This window comes from Squalius cephalus (assembly GCF_949319135.1).
Source record: "Squalius cephalus genome assembly, chromosome: 6".
Lineage (NCBI taxonomy): Eukaryota > Metazoa > Chordata > Actinopteri > Cypriniformes > Leuciscidae > Squalius > Squalius cephalus.
The window spans coordinates 31,610,012-31,622,420 of NC_137127.1; the positions used below are offsets into that span (position 1 = coordinate 31,610,012).

A 12,409-nucleotide genomic window follows, 5' to 3' on the forward strand; every position below is an offset into this window, starting at 1 on the left:
GGCAGTTCTGTCAGACCAGGCCACCGTGGAATGCTGGTCCTTCCCTGGCCAACACTGACAGAATGCTGAAACTCGACTATGCCCCCACGCAGGGACGCTATGCCTCCCATGTCTGGGCTGGTCGATCCGCCATGCACACTACTGACCTCGCTCTACGGGCGACATCGGTACCTGCGTGATCCCGGGCCAGGTGATGTCCACAGCTGTGGTCTAGCAATGGGCTCAGCCAGGTTGATGTGAGGGGGTCTGGGAATTCATTTTCTCTTCTTTCTCTTTTCTTCGACCCCCCAGAAGCAGACTGAGGCCTTCTGCAACAACGGTCATCCATCCGTGCAGTCTCCTTAGTTTGCTTCCCGCCGAGGCCGACTCCCTGTGGCCCCTCCCCTCGAGCCTTCACTGGCCCCGAGCAGGAGAGGGTTGCAGGAGGGTGGCACAGCCCGTCTCCGCCCCTTAGCCGGCTAAATGCCTGGCTAGGCAGCACTCTTGAGACGGGCGGCTTGCTCGGTGGTGTGGTTGAGCACTGCACCCAACAGTCTTCGACCCTCCCCTGAAGCGGACTGAGGCCTTCTGCACCAACGGTCATCCGTCCATGCGGTCTCCTTAGTCTGCTTCCCGCCGAGGCCGCCTCCCTGCGGCTCCTCCCCTCGAGCCTTCACTGGCCCGAGCAGGAGGAGGATGCAGGAGGGCGGCATTGCCCGTCTCTGCCCCTTAGCTGGCCAAACGCCGGGCTAAGCAGCACTCTCAAGATGGGCAGCTTGGAGTTAGGGCTCAGTTCTTCTCAGGAGCTGGTAGCAGGGCCACTCCTTCCCCTGGTGGAGGGCCGGGGGAGAATATCTTGTTTCAAGAACTGATGCCCCTTCCTCCGAGCCCCAAGAGGCTGTGGATGACAGCTCACGAGCCGCGCCACTCTCGTCCCCCTCTGTCGCCAGACCCCTGCCAGAGCACGCCCCCGTGGAACGCTGGTCCTTCCCTGGGCTCCTCTGGCAGGACGCGGCTAATGACCGTGCCCCTGCACCGGGCCGCTATGCCACCCACGCCTGGGCCGGTCATTCCGCCTCACTGCACCACCAAGGGTATGTCTGTGGTTCGCGTGACCTTGCTGGTACAGTTTTGGGAGCCTGGGTAGAGCTCCCCAGGCTGTCCTGCTGGGTCGCGAGAACCATCAGGCTCAGCTACGCGATTCAGTTTGCGATGTCTCCTCCCCGCTTCAGGGGAGTCCGCTTCACTATGGTCGGTTGCAATGCCCCTGTCATGAGAGCGCAGGTCGCCACCCTACTGGTGAAGGGTGCGATCAAGACTGTCTCTCCAGCCGAAATGAAGTCCGGCTTCTACAGCCCCTACTTCATTGTACCAAAAAAATCCGGTGGGTTACGGCCAATCCTCGACCTGCGCATCTTGAACCGCTCCCTTCACAGGCTGCTGTTCAAGATGCTCACGGCCAAATGCATCCTCCAGTGTGTGTGCGGCCGCAGGATTGGTTTGCAGCGATCAACCTGAAGGACGATACTTCCATGTCTTCATTTTACCTTGACACAGACCGTTTCTTCGGTTTGCTTTCGAGGGGCGGGCATACCAGTACGCGGTTCTCCCATTCGGGCTAGCCCTGTCTCCTCGCATCTTCACGAAAGTCATTGAGGCAGCCCTTGTTCCCCTCCGGGAACACAGGGTTCACATCCTGAACTATCTCGACGACTGGCTGATCCTAGTTCACTCTCGAGACCAGGTTTGCGAACACAGGGACCTAGTGCTCCGGCACCTAGCTCGTCTGGGCCTTCGGGTCAACTGGGAGAAGAGCAAACTCTGCCCCATGCAGAGGATCTGTTTTCTCGGTATGGAGATCTCGGTATGGAGATCGCGCAGTCTGAGCTGGCTTGCCTTTGTCAATTCGAGGGCAAGAGTGCAGTTCCACTGAAACTATTTCTGGGGCATATGGCATCCGCAGCCGCAGTAACGCCGCTCAGATTGCTTGATATGAGACCGCCTCAGCTTTGGCTTCGCGATCGAGTCCCGAGGTGGGCATGGCAACACGGCACGCTCCGAGTCCCAGTGACTCCGGCCTGCCATCAGACCTTCACCCCGTGGACGAACCTCAGTTTTCTACGGGCCGGAGTGCTCTTAGAACGAGTTTCCCGGCATGTTGTTGTATCAACAGATGCCTCCACCATGGGCTGGGGCACCATGTGCAATGGACATGCTGCCGCGGGCTCCTGGACAGGACGTCAGCGCCTTTGGCATGTCAATTGCCTCGAGTTGCTGGCTGTACGTCTCGCCCTGCACTGCTTCCGTGCGTTGCTCAGGGGTCAGTACGTACTAGTCCGATCAGACAATACCGCGACAGTAGCGTACATCAACCATAAAGGTGGTCTGCGTTCCCGCCGTATGTCGCAACTCGCTCGCCACCTCCTCATATGGAGTCAGAAGCATCTGAGGTCGCTTTGAGCCATTTATATTCCGGGAGACCTAAACCTTGCGGTTGACGAGCTGTCTCGGCTTTGGCCTCTCCCTGGAGAATGGAGACTCCATCCCCAGATGGTTCAGCTGATTTGGGATCAGTTCGGGGACGAACAGGTAGATCTGTTTGCCTCCCACGACTCGTCCCATTGCGACCTGTTTTATTCCCTGACCGAGGGCACGCTCGGCACGGATGCACTGGCGCACAGCTGGCCGCGGGGCCTATGCAAGTATGCGTTTGAGCCTTCTTGCGCAGACCTTGCGCAAGATCAGGGAGGACGAGGAGCAGGTCATTTTGGTTGTCCCGTATTGGCCCAACCGCACCTGGTTTCCAGAACTTATACTCCTCCCTGGCCAATCCCTCTGAGGAAGGACCTGCTTTCTCAGGGACGGGGCACCTTATGGCACCCTCGTCCCGATCTTTGGAACCTCCACGTGTGGCTCCTGGACGGGATGAGGCAGGTTTGAGTACCCTACCACCACTTCCGCTAGAGAATCTTCCACGAGACATGCCTACGCGTTGAAGTGGAACCTCTTCGTCAACTGGTGTTCTTCTAAACATCAAGAACCCACGAAATGCCCGATCAGTGTCGTGCTTTCCTTCCTGCAAGAAGGGTTGGAGCAAAGGCTGTCTCCCTCCACCCTGAAAGTGTATGTTGCCGCCATTGCCGCACATCACAATGCAGTTGATGGTAAGTCTCTGGGAAAGCACGACCTGATCGTCAGGTTCCTGAGGGGAGCGAGGAGACTGAATCCTCCTCGTCCTCCCCTCGTACCCTCTTGGGACCTTTCAGTGGTTTTAACTGCCCTGCAGAGTGCTCCCTTTGAGCCTCTGCAATCAGTGGAGCTTAAGTTCCTGTCAATTAAGACAGCGCTCCTGGTTGCATTGGCCTCCATCAAGAGGGTAGGGGACCTACAGGCTTTTTCGGTTGACGAAGCGTGCCTGGAATTCGAGCCGGCTAACACTCACGTGATCCTGAGACCCCGGCCTGGATATGTGCCCAAGGTTCCCACCACACCTTTTCGAGACCAGGTGGTGAACCTGCAAGCGCTGCCCTTGGAGGAGGCAGACCCAGCCTTGGCACTGCTCTGTCCAGTACGTGCCCTCCGTGCTTACGTAGACAGAATGCAGTGTTTCAGGACCTCAGACCAGCTCTTTGTCTGTTATAGTGGGAAGCTGAAGGGAAGGGCTCTCTCCAAGCAAAGGTTGTCTCACTGGATAGTGGACGCCATTGCTTTGGCATACCAGCAGCAAGGTCGACCATTCCCCCTTGGTGTGACGGCCCACTCCACTCAGAGTGTGGCATCCTCTTGGGCTCTAGTACATGGCGCCTCGCTAATAGACATTGTAGAGCTGCAGGCTCGGCGACACCTAACAAATTCGCGAGATTCTATAATCTCCGAGTGGAGCCAGTTTCTGCTCATGTACTCGCTTCAACTAGCTGGTACTAGATTCTGCTCCGGTGTCTTCGCTTGCTCGACATTCCTCTCCACGGACGGGATACGTGCGATATTTTCCTCAGGTGAGCCTAATAAGCCCTGAGTCTCCTCCAGCACTGTCGACGTCAACGCCAGAGTTATGCCTCCGGCAGCTTTCGCGCTTGGCTAGGTGCCTCCATGTGCATGGTTCCCCCTCTGGCCGACCCCCACATGTGTATTTCCACTGTAAGCCTCTCTGAGCATGTGTCTTTCCCTCAGCAAGCCACCTTGCCACCCCTGGGGTTGAAATATTCCACCTGCGGCTGGACACCCCAGTGATACGTGATACTCCATATGCAGCCCCTCGGGGTCATATATGTATTCCAAGACCCCCCCCCCCCCCCCATCCCATACAGCATAATTGCATATTTCCACTGAGATATGCTTCCCAGTGTACCTTGGTATTCCTGGGTTAAAGGGCACCTATTATGCAAAATTCACTTTTACATGGTGTTTGAACATAAATGTGTGTTGGCAGTGTGTGAGCAAAACCACCCTAGAATGATAAAAATCCACCCAGTGTTTTTTTTTACAATCTCAATAAATCATGAGCACTGTCTCAGAATGAGCTGTTCTCAGATTCGGTGCAATGTGACGTAGAATTGCGCAGGCCCCTCCCACGACGGTTGATTGACACTTCAGTTTGAGCATAGACCCGCCCTGAGTGAGCTGGACACAGAGTCTGCCATTGTTCGACGCTTGAGCAGCTGTAGACAATAATGTCTCCTAAGCGATTGAGGTGTGTTGTTGTTGGATGTAAGAATGAACATAGCAGTCTTCATTTACTCTCATTGTTACTCGAGGATGGATCAGTACTGTTTGTGATCCAGCTTACGGTCTTCAGAGCGACAGGCCTAACGTTACTGATCACGGCAGAAATGAAAGTGAGAGCGGGCACTTTATGACAGCTCATCGAATAGTTTTACGGATATAAGGTTTACCAGTTTATTTAGCACCCACTGAAAAGGTGTGTATATATTTGTTTACTGTTAGTTGTAACGAGTGTTTTGTGTACTTCGCTGTGTATGTTGTTGATAATGAAAGGGAGAGAGAGAGAGTTTATGGATAAGACTTTAATGCTCACTTCTTATACTGTTTATTCAGCTCTTACAGTGATTCTCTGGAGTAAAACTAACGCTTCATCTTTTGTGTGATGTACAATAAACTTAACTGAACTCGTCAGTATATTTTGGTCATCATTCGGATGGGGTTTGCTACAGCAGGCTTGTATATAGTGGATAAAAGCAGATGACAAATAAATTATAACCATAATTAAACTAAACTATACCTGTTCTATCTCCATACAGCATATATTCTCTGGCTCTGTGGGCTTTATTGTCCGACTCCGAGTCGAAATGAACACCGCAACTGAGAGTTTCTGTTGAGATTGTCCTGAGCGCGAGCTCGTGAGGCTCCGCCCCCTGGGCCGGCAGCAGCAGTTAATTTGCATTTAAAGGGCACACACTAAAACAGCGCGTTTTTCTGAGCCCCAAAAAAGTGACAATTTAAACATGCTGTAAAAAATGATCTGTTGGGTATTTTGAGCTAAAACTTCACATACATACTCTGGGGACATCAGAGACTTATTTTACATCTTGTGAAAAGAGTCATAATAGGTGCCCTTTAAGTAGGACTTCTTCGTCCGTGCTAGTCTCACGACAGGGAGCTCAGACTTACGCAGGGCACTGGAAGACAGCCGAGGTGGCGTGATTAGACTGGGGACCCCATTCGTCGTCATCCGACGTAACCCGGAGTGACCACGAAAGGGAACGTCTCGGTTACGTATGTAACCCTCGTTCCCTGAGTAGGGAACAGAGACGTTACGTCTCCCTGCCACTTCCTCTGTACCGCTGGAACGCTGGAGTTCAGTCTCGGCTCCTCAGCGAAGAAACATATCTGCATGTTGCCAGCGTACTTCCTTATATACCCACGACGTGGGACGGATTTACGCTATGCAAATTCCGCAGACCCATGGCATTTTCTTGCCATTGGCTCGTTTTGTATACTCGAAAGTGAGAGGCTTTCTAAGTGAAACCCCATTCGTCGTCATCCGACGAAACGTCTCCGTTCCCTACTCAGGGAACGAGGGTTACATACGTAACTGAGACGTTTCCGGTTGTACTGCCATAGTAAACACGGTGACAGACGTAGACAATTGTGTAGTGCGTAACGTCTAGCGGCACGCTGTTGTTGTTTCGTTCAAACATTATGGATCACGTCCGTGACTAACTTGGACTTGACAGAGACGCAGCTCTTGCATGTACTTTATTAGACAAGTGAGCAAATGTACATAAAACAAGTCAATGTTATATAGCTCAACATGATGAAATGTTAAAATATGATCAGTATGTTATTCTAATGTTGATCTAGCTTACTGCTAGTCTCATATAGCAAACAAACTAACACATAGAATAACATTATAACTTTCAACACACTCCAATGCTGTATGCAAGTATGATAGTGTAATGTTAGACCAAATGAAACAGCGCTGTGTTACCTCACAAGTTTAATTCGTCAAATAAACTGACCTGTGTGAGTAGTAATTCAGCACTTGCGGGTAGTTCGGTAGAATTAAATGTCCTCATTCCTTTATATCCACGGGACTCACGTGTGGCGCTGATATCTGTCTCTTATTAGCTATCGTGACCTGCTTCATACCACAGTCATGTTTAAAAACATGAATGTTTTGGTAACACTTTACAATACGGGTGCACTAATCTGCATTAATTCATGCTTAACTAATGCACAGATAATCATGTGTTAATGTATGACTCATGACGAACTAAACCATTAATTAATGATTACTGCATCAGTAACTAATAAAGATTCTAAATGATTAATAGATTAAGTAATAAATGAATTGTTATTAATTAAATGTGTCATAATGTATTAATTCCTTAATAACTTATTTTATTAACTAAAAGTGTAAATTAATGTGTTAATTACCACAGTTGGTCAAGGCAATGTACTTCAACTTCCAGCTGTCTGCTTTAATTAATCATTAACTAATGATTTGCAAATGTATCATTATGTTATGACTTTACTTGTTGAGGCACATGACTATTAACTAATTGTTAAGTAATATGCCATTTATGGGTTTACATGGCACCAAAATGGCATATTACTTAACAATTAGTTAATAGTCATGTGCCTCAACAAGTAAAGTCATAACATAATGATACATTTGCAAATCATTAGTTAATGATTAATTAAAGCAGACAGCTGGAAGTTGAAGTACATTGCTTTGACCAACTGTGGTAATTAACACATTAATTTACACTTTTAGTTAATAAAATAAGTTATTAAGGAATTAATACATTATGACACATTTAATTAATAACAATTCATTTATTACTTAATCTATTAATCATTTAGAATCTTTATTAGTTGCTGATGCAGTAATCATTAATTAATGTTTTAGTTCGTCATGAGTCATACATTAACACATGATTATCTGTGCATTAGTTAAGCATGAATTAATGCAGATTAGTGCACCCGTATTGTAAAGTGTTACCAATGTTTTCACTCATCCATAAACATTATTAGATCCATCAACATGACAGCAAGTCCCATCATTCCGCTTATCACTGCGTCATCAAACTACGCCTTTGTTATTGTAAGAGGTTAGTGACTCCTAGCAGCAAAAACAAATTACATATTGTAACTTTAACTACCTTAGTTAACATAATCTAAGAATGAACAATACTTCAGTATTTATTAATCTTAGTTAATCTTAATTTCAACATTTACTAATACATTTAGTAATATTAAAATCAAAGGTTGTATTTGTTTATGTTAGTTAATGCACTGTGAACTAACATGAACAAACAATGAACAGCTGTATTTTTATTAACTAACATTAACAAAGATGAATAAATACTGTAACAAATGTATTGTTCATTGTTAGTTTATACATTAACTAATGTTAACTGATGAACCTTATTGTAAAGTGTTACCAATTTTGTACTTACCCTTATGCAACTTCAAACCTCTATGACTTTCTATCTTCAGAGGAACACAAAAGATATTTTGAAGGAGACATTTTTCAAAATACGTTCTTTTGTGTTCCACAGAACAATTACATTTATACCGTTTTTAGAACATGAAACTGAGTAAATGATGACAGAATTTTCTTTTTTTTTTGTGATCTATACATATAAGTGGATCAGCTGCTAAAACAACGTACAGTACAGTACATGCAAATAGACAGTGCTATCAGTGGGCACAATTTATTATTAGTGAATTCTTTTCTCAGATTTTTGTATTTTGCTTTAGATGAATGACAGGCTGCAGGCAAGTTTTTCAAGACTTTCTGAAACAAGTATTTGTCTGTAAAGTAGGTCTACATATAACATGGGAAGAGAGAAAAAAAACATATATTTGCACATGTCAGGTGGATGGAGAAAAAGAGTGACTGAGATGAAGTGACGGAGTTTCGAAACTGTAGGGGTTCGTGCCACAAGGCCACCAGGTGGTCTTTATAATCCAATCACACACACATGATCTGTGCCCTTTCACAGGAAATGCTGAGACCCAAGCACTAATTAAAATAAAATCTGAACTCAAGTACTGCAAATAGGATATGAGAGATTTAGAGAAACAGCTGGCCCACTTATTGAATGAGAGGTAGACAGAAGCAAAATAGACACGGAAGCATGATGCATGAGGTTTTCATTTGGTACCATGTTTAGCTGCTCTCTATGATGATGATTAAAAACTGACATTTTTAAAGTCTGTTATACTGTCCAACCAATGCAATGATACTTTATATTATTTTTCTATAGGGGTGCTAGAGAGAGAAGAGAGTGGAAGCAGTAGTTCACTGACCAAAGCCAAAATTCTCTATAGGTCTTGCACCAATGAAAGTGAGTATAAAACTATTGGCTGTATAATTATATAGGCTCTTAATATTACATTTTCTAAAATTGTCAGAAAGATGCTGTCATGACATTGTCCATGGAGATTGTCATTATGAAATCATTATGTAGTTGTTTAAATGAGCTGCAAAACATGCAGATATTCTCAACAAACAAAACAAAAACTAACTACAATTTCCATATGCATTGGCTGCTTAAATAAGCCTGTATTACTTTAATATTTTCCTGACAGGCCTCATTGAACAGAGAGGTGGGACACCTCTCCTCACAATGCTGCCAGATGTCTTTGAGTGGCCTATAACAACAGATGATTGGGACACCACTTACGGTAGGAGAAGATTTCTCAGTCGCATAACCCTAATTACCTCATATGTACATTGTATAAAATGTTTCCTCTCTCCTCCTCTACAGGAATGAATTGGACAGCAGAAGATGCCATAGCCAAACTTAATGAGAAATATGGAAAGCAAGTCCTAATTAGCTTTTTTATTGGTACAGATGACCGAGACTCCAATGCACACATCCTTCATGTAGGTGTGCGCAACAACAGACTACTTATTTTGTATACAAACACAAATCCATGTTTACTTTTGTTTAAAACACTTCTCCATGGCAGAAAAAAAACTCCCTCTACACGCCATCTCAAAGAAGTCAATCCAAAGACTTAAAATCACATAATTGCTTTAAACAAACAGTATTATTGTTCATGGGTATGTGAGGTTTTTAATTGGAGTAACTGATACAGGTTTATTAGGGTGGCACTACATGTGGATGCATTGGATTTTCAATTAAGAATGAAAGCCTGATTGTCTCCTGGTTTTATTCTCTGTGCCAGTTCGACCAGCCAAGTCTTGGCCTCTCCTCAAGAGACTACTATGTGTGCACTGGGCCATACGAGGAGGTAAGAATTGCCTGTTAAACAGGAACAGGTGGATTTTGTGAAACTTAATCTTAAACTTAAATTTTTGTGAAATTTTTGGTTCTTTCTTCCTCTTTTTTTTTTTTTTTTTTCTCCTGAACCCCTCCCTACAGAAAAGACCAGCTTAGACCAGAATTAACTTTCATGCTGGTTCAAGCCAGTCTAACCGGTGGATTATTAGGGCCTCTAGGTGTCTTTCTCTCTCTCTGACATTTTCTTTCACTCTTTATTGATCCAATACAAAAGCTTATTTATGACATTTACCAAATGTAGCAGTTACAGATGAAGCAACCTATGGCCTTTTTCATACCTTGAGTTCTTCCTGTGTACAGTAGATTGAAATTATTGCGGCATCAATCTGAAAGTGTAAATCAACCTCAATTTACTCTCAGAAAGGAATATCAAATTTTGCCTCCAGCTTTACCTTGGATTTGCCCAGACCACACAAGTTAGAAGTGCAAGATAAGCCTTTACATCTCTTAAAAGATCCAACAGTCTTCTAATTTAAAATAAGATAATCAATTTGCATTTCATTTCTCTTGGAGAAACAGTCACTCTTGGACTGGAGTGTTCAGATACAAACTGTTAGTTATCATCAACTGATCGTTATTCAGTTCAGACTTATAAATGCTATGTCCCTTTAATATTTTTCAGACCTGGTTCATTTGAAACAAAAAAGGCAATAAAGAAAGTGGGGAAGCCTCAATGGGACAAACAGATGGAAACACTTGGACCAAGATCTGGTCTTTTGTTTCCATTTTGAAGATTATCAATGATTATTATGTAACCTTTTGCAGGAAAGCAGAGGATGAGAGGAAAGAAGTAATTAGATTGAATAATTTCCCACAAAGTGCACAAATGCTTCCTAAACAACAGTGAAGCCAGGATCTGGGTGTTGTCATACTGCATATAAATGAAGAACATATGCATGCTGACAGGTATTGAATTTAGCACTCATGTGTTTTCAATTTGTTTTTTTCCTCAGGCCTGTGTGACATATGAGAACTTCATGACTGACTTGGCAAAGCTTATCCGAACTGACCGGGGTCTGAAGGTTAATGACACTAATATCAGGCAAGAGGTTGCCCGGGTAATGATGATGGAAAAGGAAATTGCTAATGTAAGCATGGAAAGCTTCTAAAATTCTGCTGTCTTAACAGACCTGATATACTGTAGTAATCAACACCTTTCAATCTATTGAGAAGATTAATAGTGACTGCAGTACTTAAATATCACCAGATGTTCACTAATGTAATTTCATGTTCACATATTATAATTTACATATATTTTTATATTTATATCATTTATATTTTGCGTTCACTCCATTACATTCGGTTGACACCCTTCACTAGAAGATGCACAACAATAAAAATAAAGCCTTACAATCTCCTCAGACAAACATGTTTAGTAGAATAAGGCAAACCTTTTCTATTCAGGAATGGAAATGTCCTTGTGTGCATAGTAAATGCTCAACCTGAACTCAACTTCTGTTCCTGACCTCACTGATGTTCTTGTCTGAATCAGATCAAATCACCACAGCCACCACTTCCAACATTTAGTGTAGGCCTTCCCAGGAGACTGCAGCAAGCAGGTGTTGAAATAAAATGATCAACAAGCACATATGGGTGTATGTGCAACTCATGGGTTATTTTGGTTTTTGTGTCATGTTCAGGTTTCATGTTCTTGTCTGGTTTAAGTTGAACAAGCCTCTTGTCTCATTGTCTCTGTCATGTATCCTGGTGTCATGTGATTCCCTGGCCCTCATGTGATCCTGCCATGTGTTCTGTGTTGTCATGTTGTCATTGGTTCATTGTTTCATTGTGCACAGGTGTGTCTTGTGTATTTAAGCCCTCATGTTTGCCACGTTCTTGTCAATTATTGTTATCTTTAACATGGAGGCAAGTTGTAGAACCCAAGTGCAGTTTATTAAAAATAATATAATAACTAGATGTACCGCATGGCGGTACAAAATATGACCGCCGCTCAGGCCTGCACTGGCTTTCCACAAAAATAAATGACGTGGAGCAATTTGGCTGTATTGCGTGTTTATGTATATAAGTTGTATATTTTAAAAGACTGTCTGGAGTATTCCTGTGGATCATGGATAATTTAGAGTTTTGTAATTATTTGCCATTACTATTTAAGTTTTATATCAAAAGTCATTAGTTTAGACACTTAACATCCATAATGTGAAAACGTCACATCCATAACAGTGGTTAACAGTAAAAAGCGACTGAAGTGCCCTTGCGCAAGGCACCTAACCCCTCACTGCTCCCCGAGCGCCGCTGTTGTTGCAGGCAGCTCACTGCGCCGAGATTAGTGTGTGCTTCACCTCACTGTGTGTTCACTGTGTGCTGAGTGTGTTTCACTAATTCACGGATTGGGATAAATGCAGAGACCAAATTTCCCTCACGGGATCAAAATAGTATATATACTTATATTTATACATACTAAGTATGAAAAATCTGTGATTTTTTTTTCAAAGGACCCTCCCATTCAATTTCTACAAACCTCTACCAAACGGTTGAGGTGCCTGTTGATGGTAAAAGTCAGTTATCTGACTTTGGCATGGGTTTGTTGTGTTTTACTGAAATAAAAAACATTTTTTCCCCAAAAAAGTGGTTTTATCTTGTAGCCCTGGTCCCAGAGTTTTAAAAAAACAATGTTAACAAAATTAAACTCA

General features: G+C 44.3%; 1 protein-coding gene across 1 annotated transcript in view; it reads left to right on the forward strand.

Annotated features, from left to right (window-relative positions):
- LOC307160182 (neprilysin-like) overlaps nucleotides 1–12,409 on the forward strand; it is a 339,754-nt gene that overhangs the window by 259,639 nt on the left and 67,706 nt on the right. Inside the window, exons 5-9 of the mRNA XM_079874086.1 lie at nucleotides 8,715–8,795; nucleotides 9,040–9,135; nucleotides 9,219–9,337; nucleotides 9,643–9,708; nucleotides 10,712–10,846. Of these exons, the coding sequence (XP_079730212.1) occupies nucleotides 8,715–8,795; nucleotides 9,040–9,135; nucleotides 9,219–9,337; nucleotides 9,643–9,708; nucleotides 10,712–10,846 (497 nt within the window). The remainder of the gene's footprint in view (nucleotides 1–8,714; nucleotides 8,796–9,039; nucleotides 9,136–9,218; nucleotides 9,338–9,642; nucleotides 9,709–10,711; nucleotides 10,847–12,409) is intronic.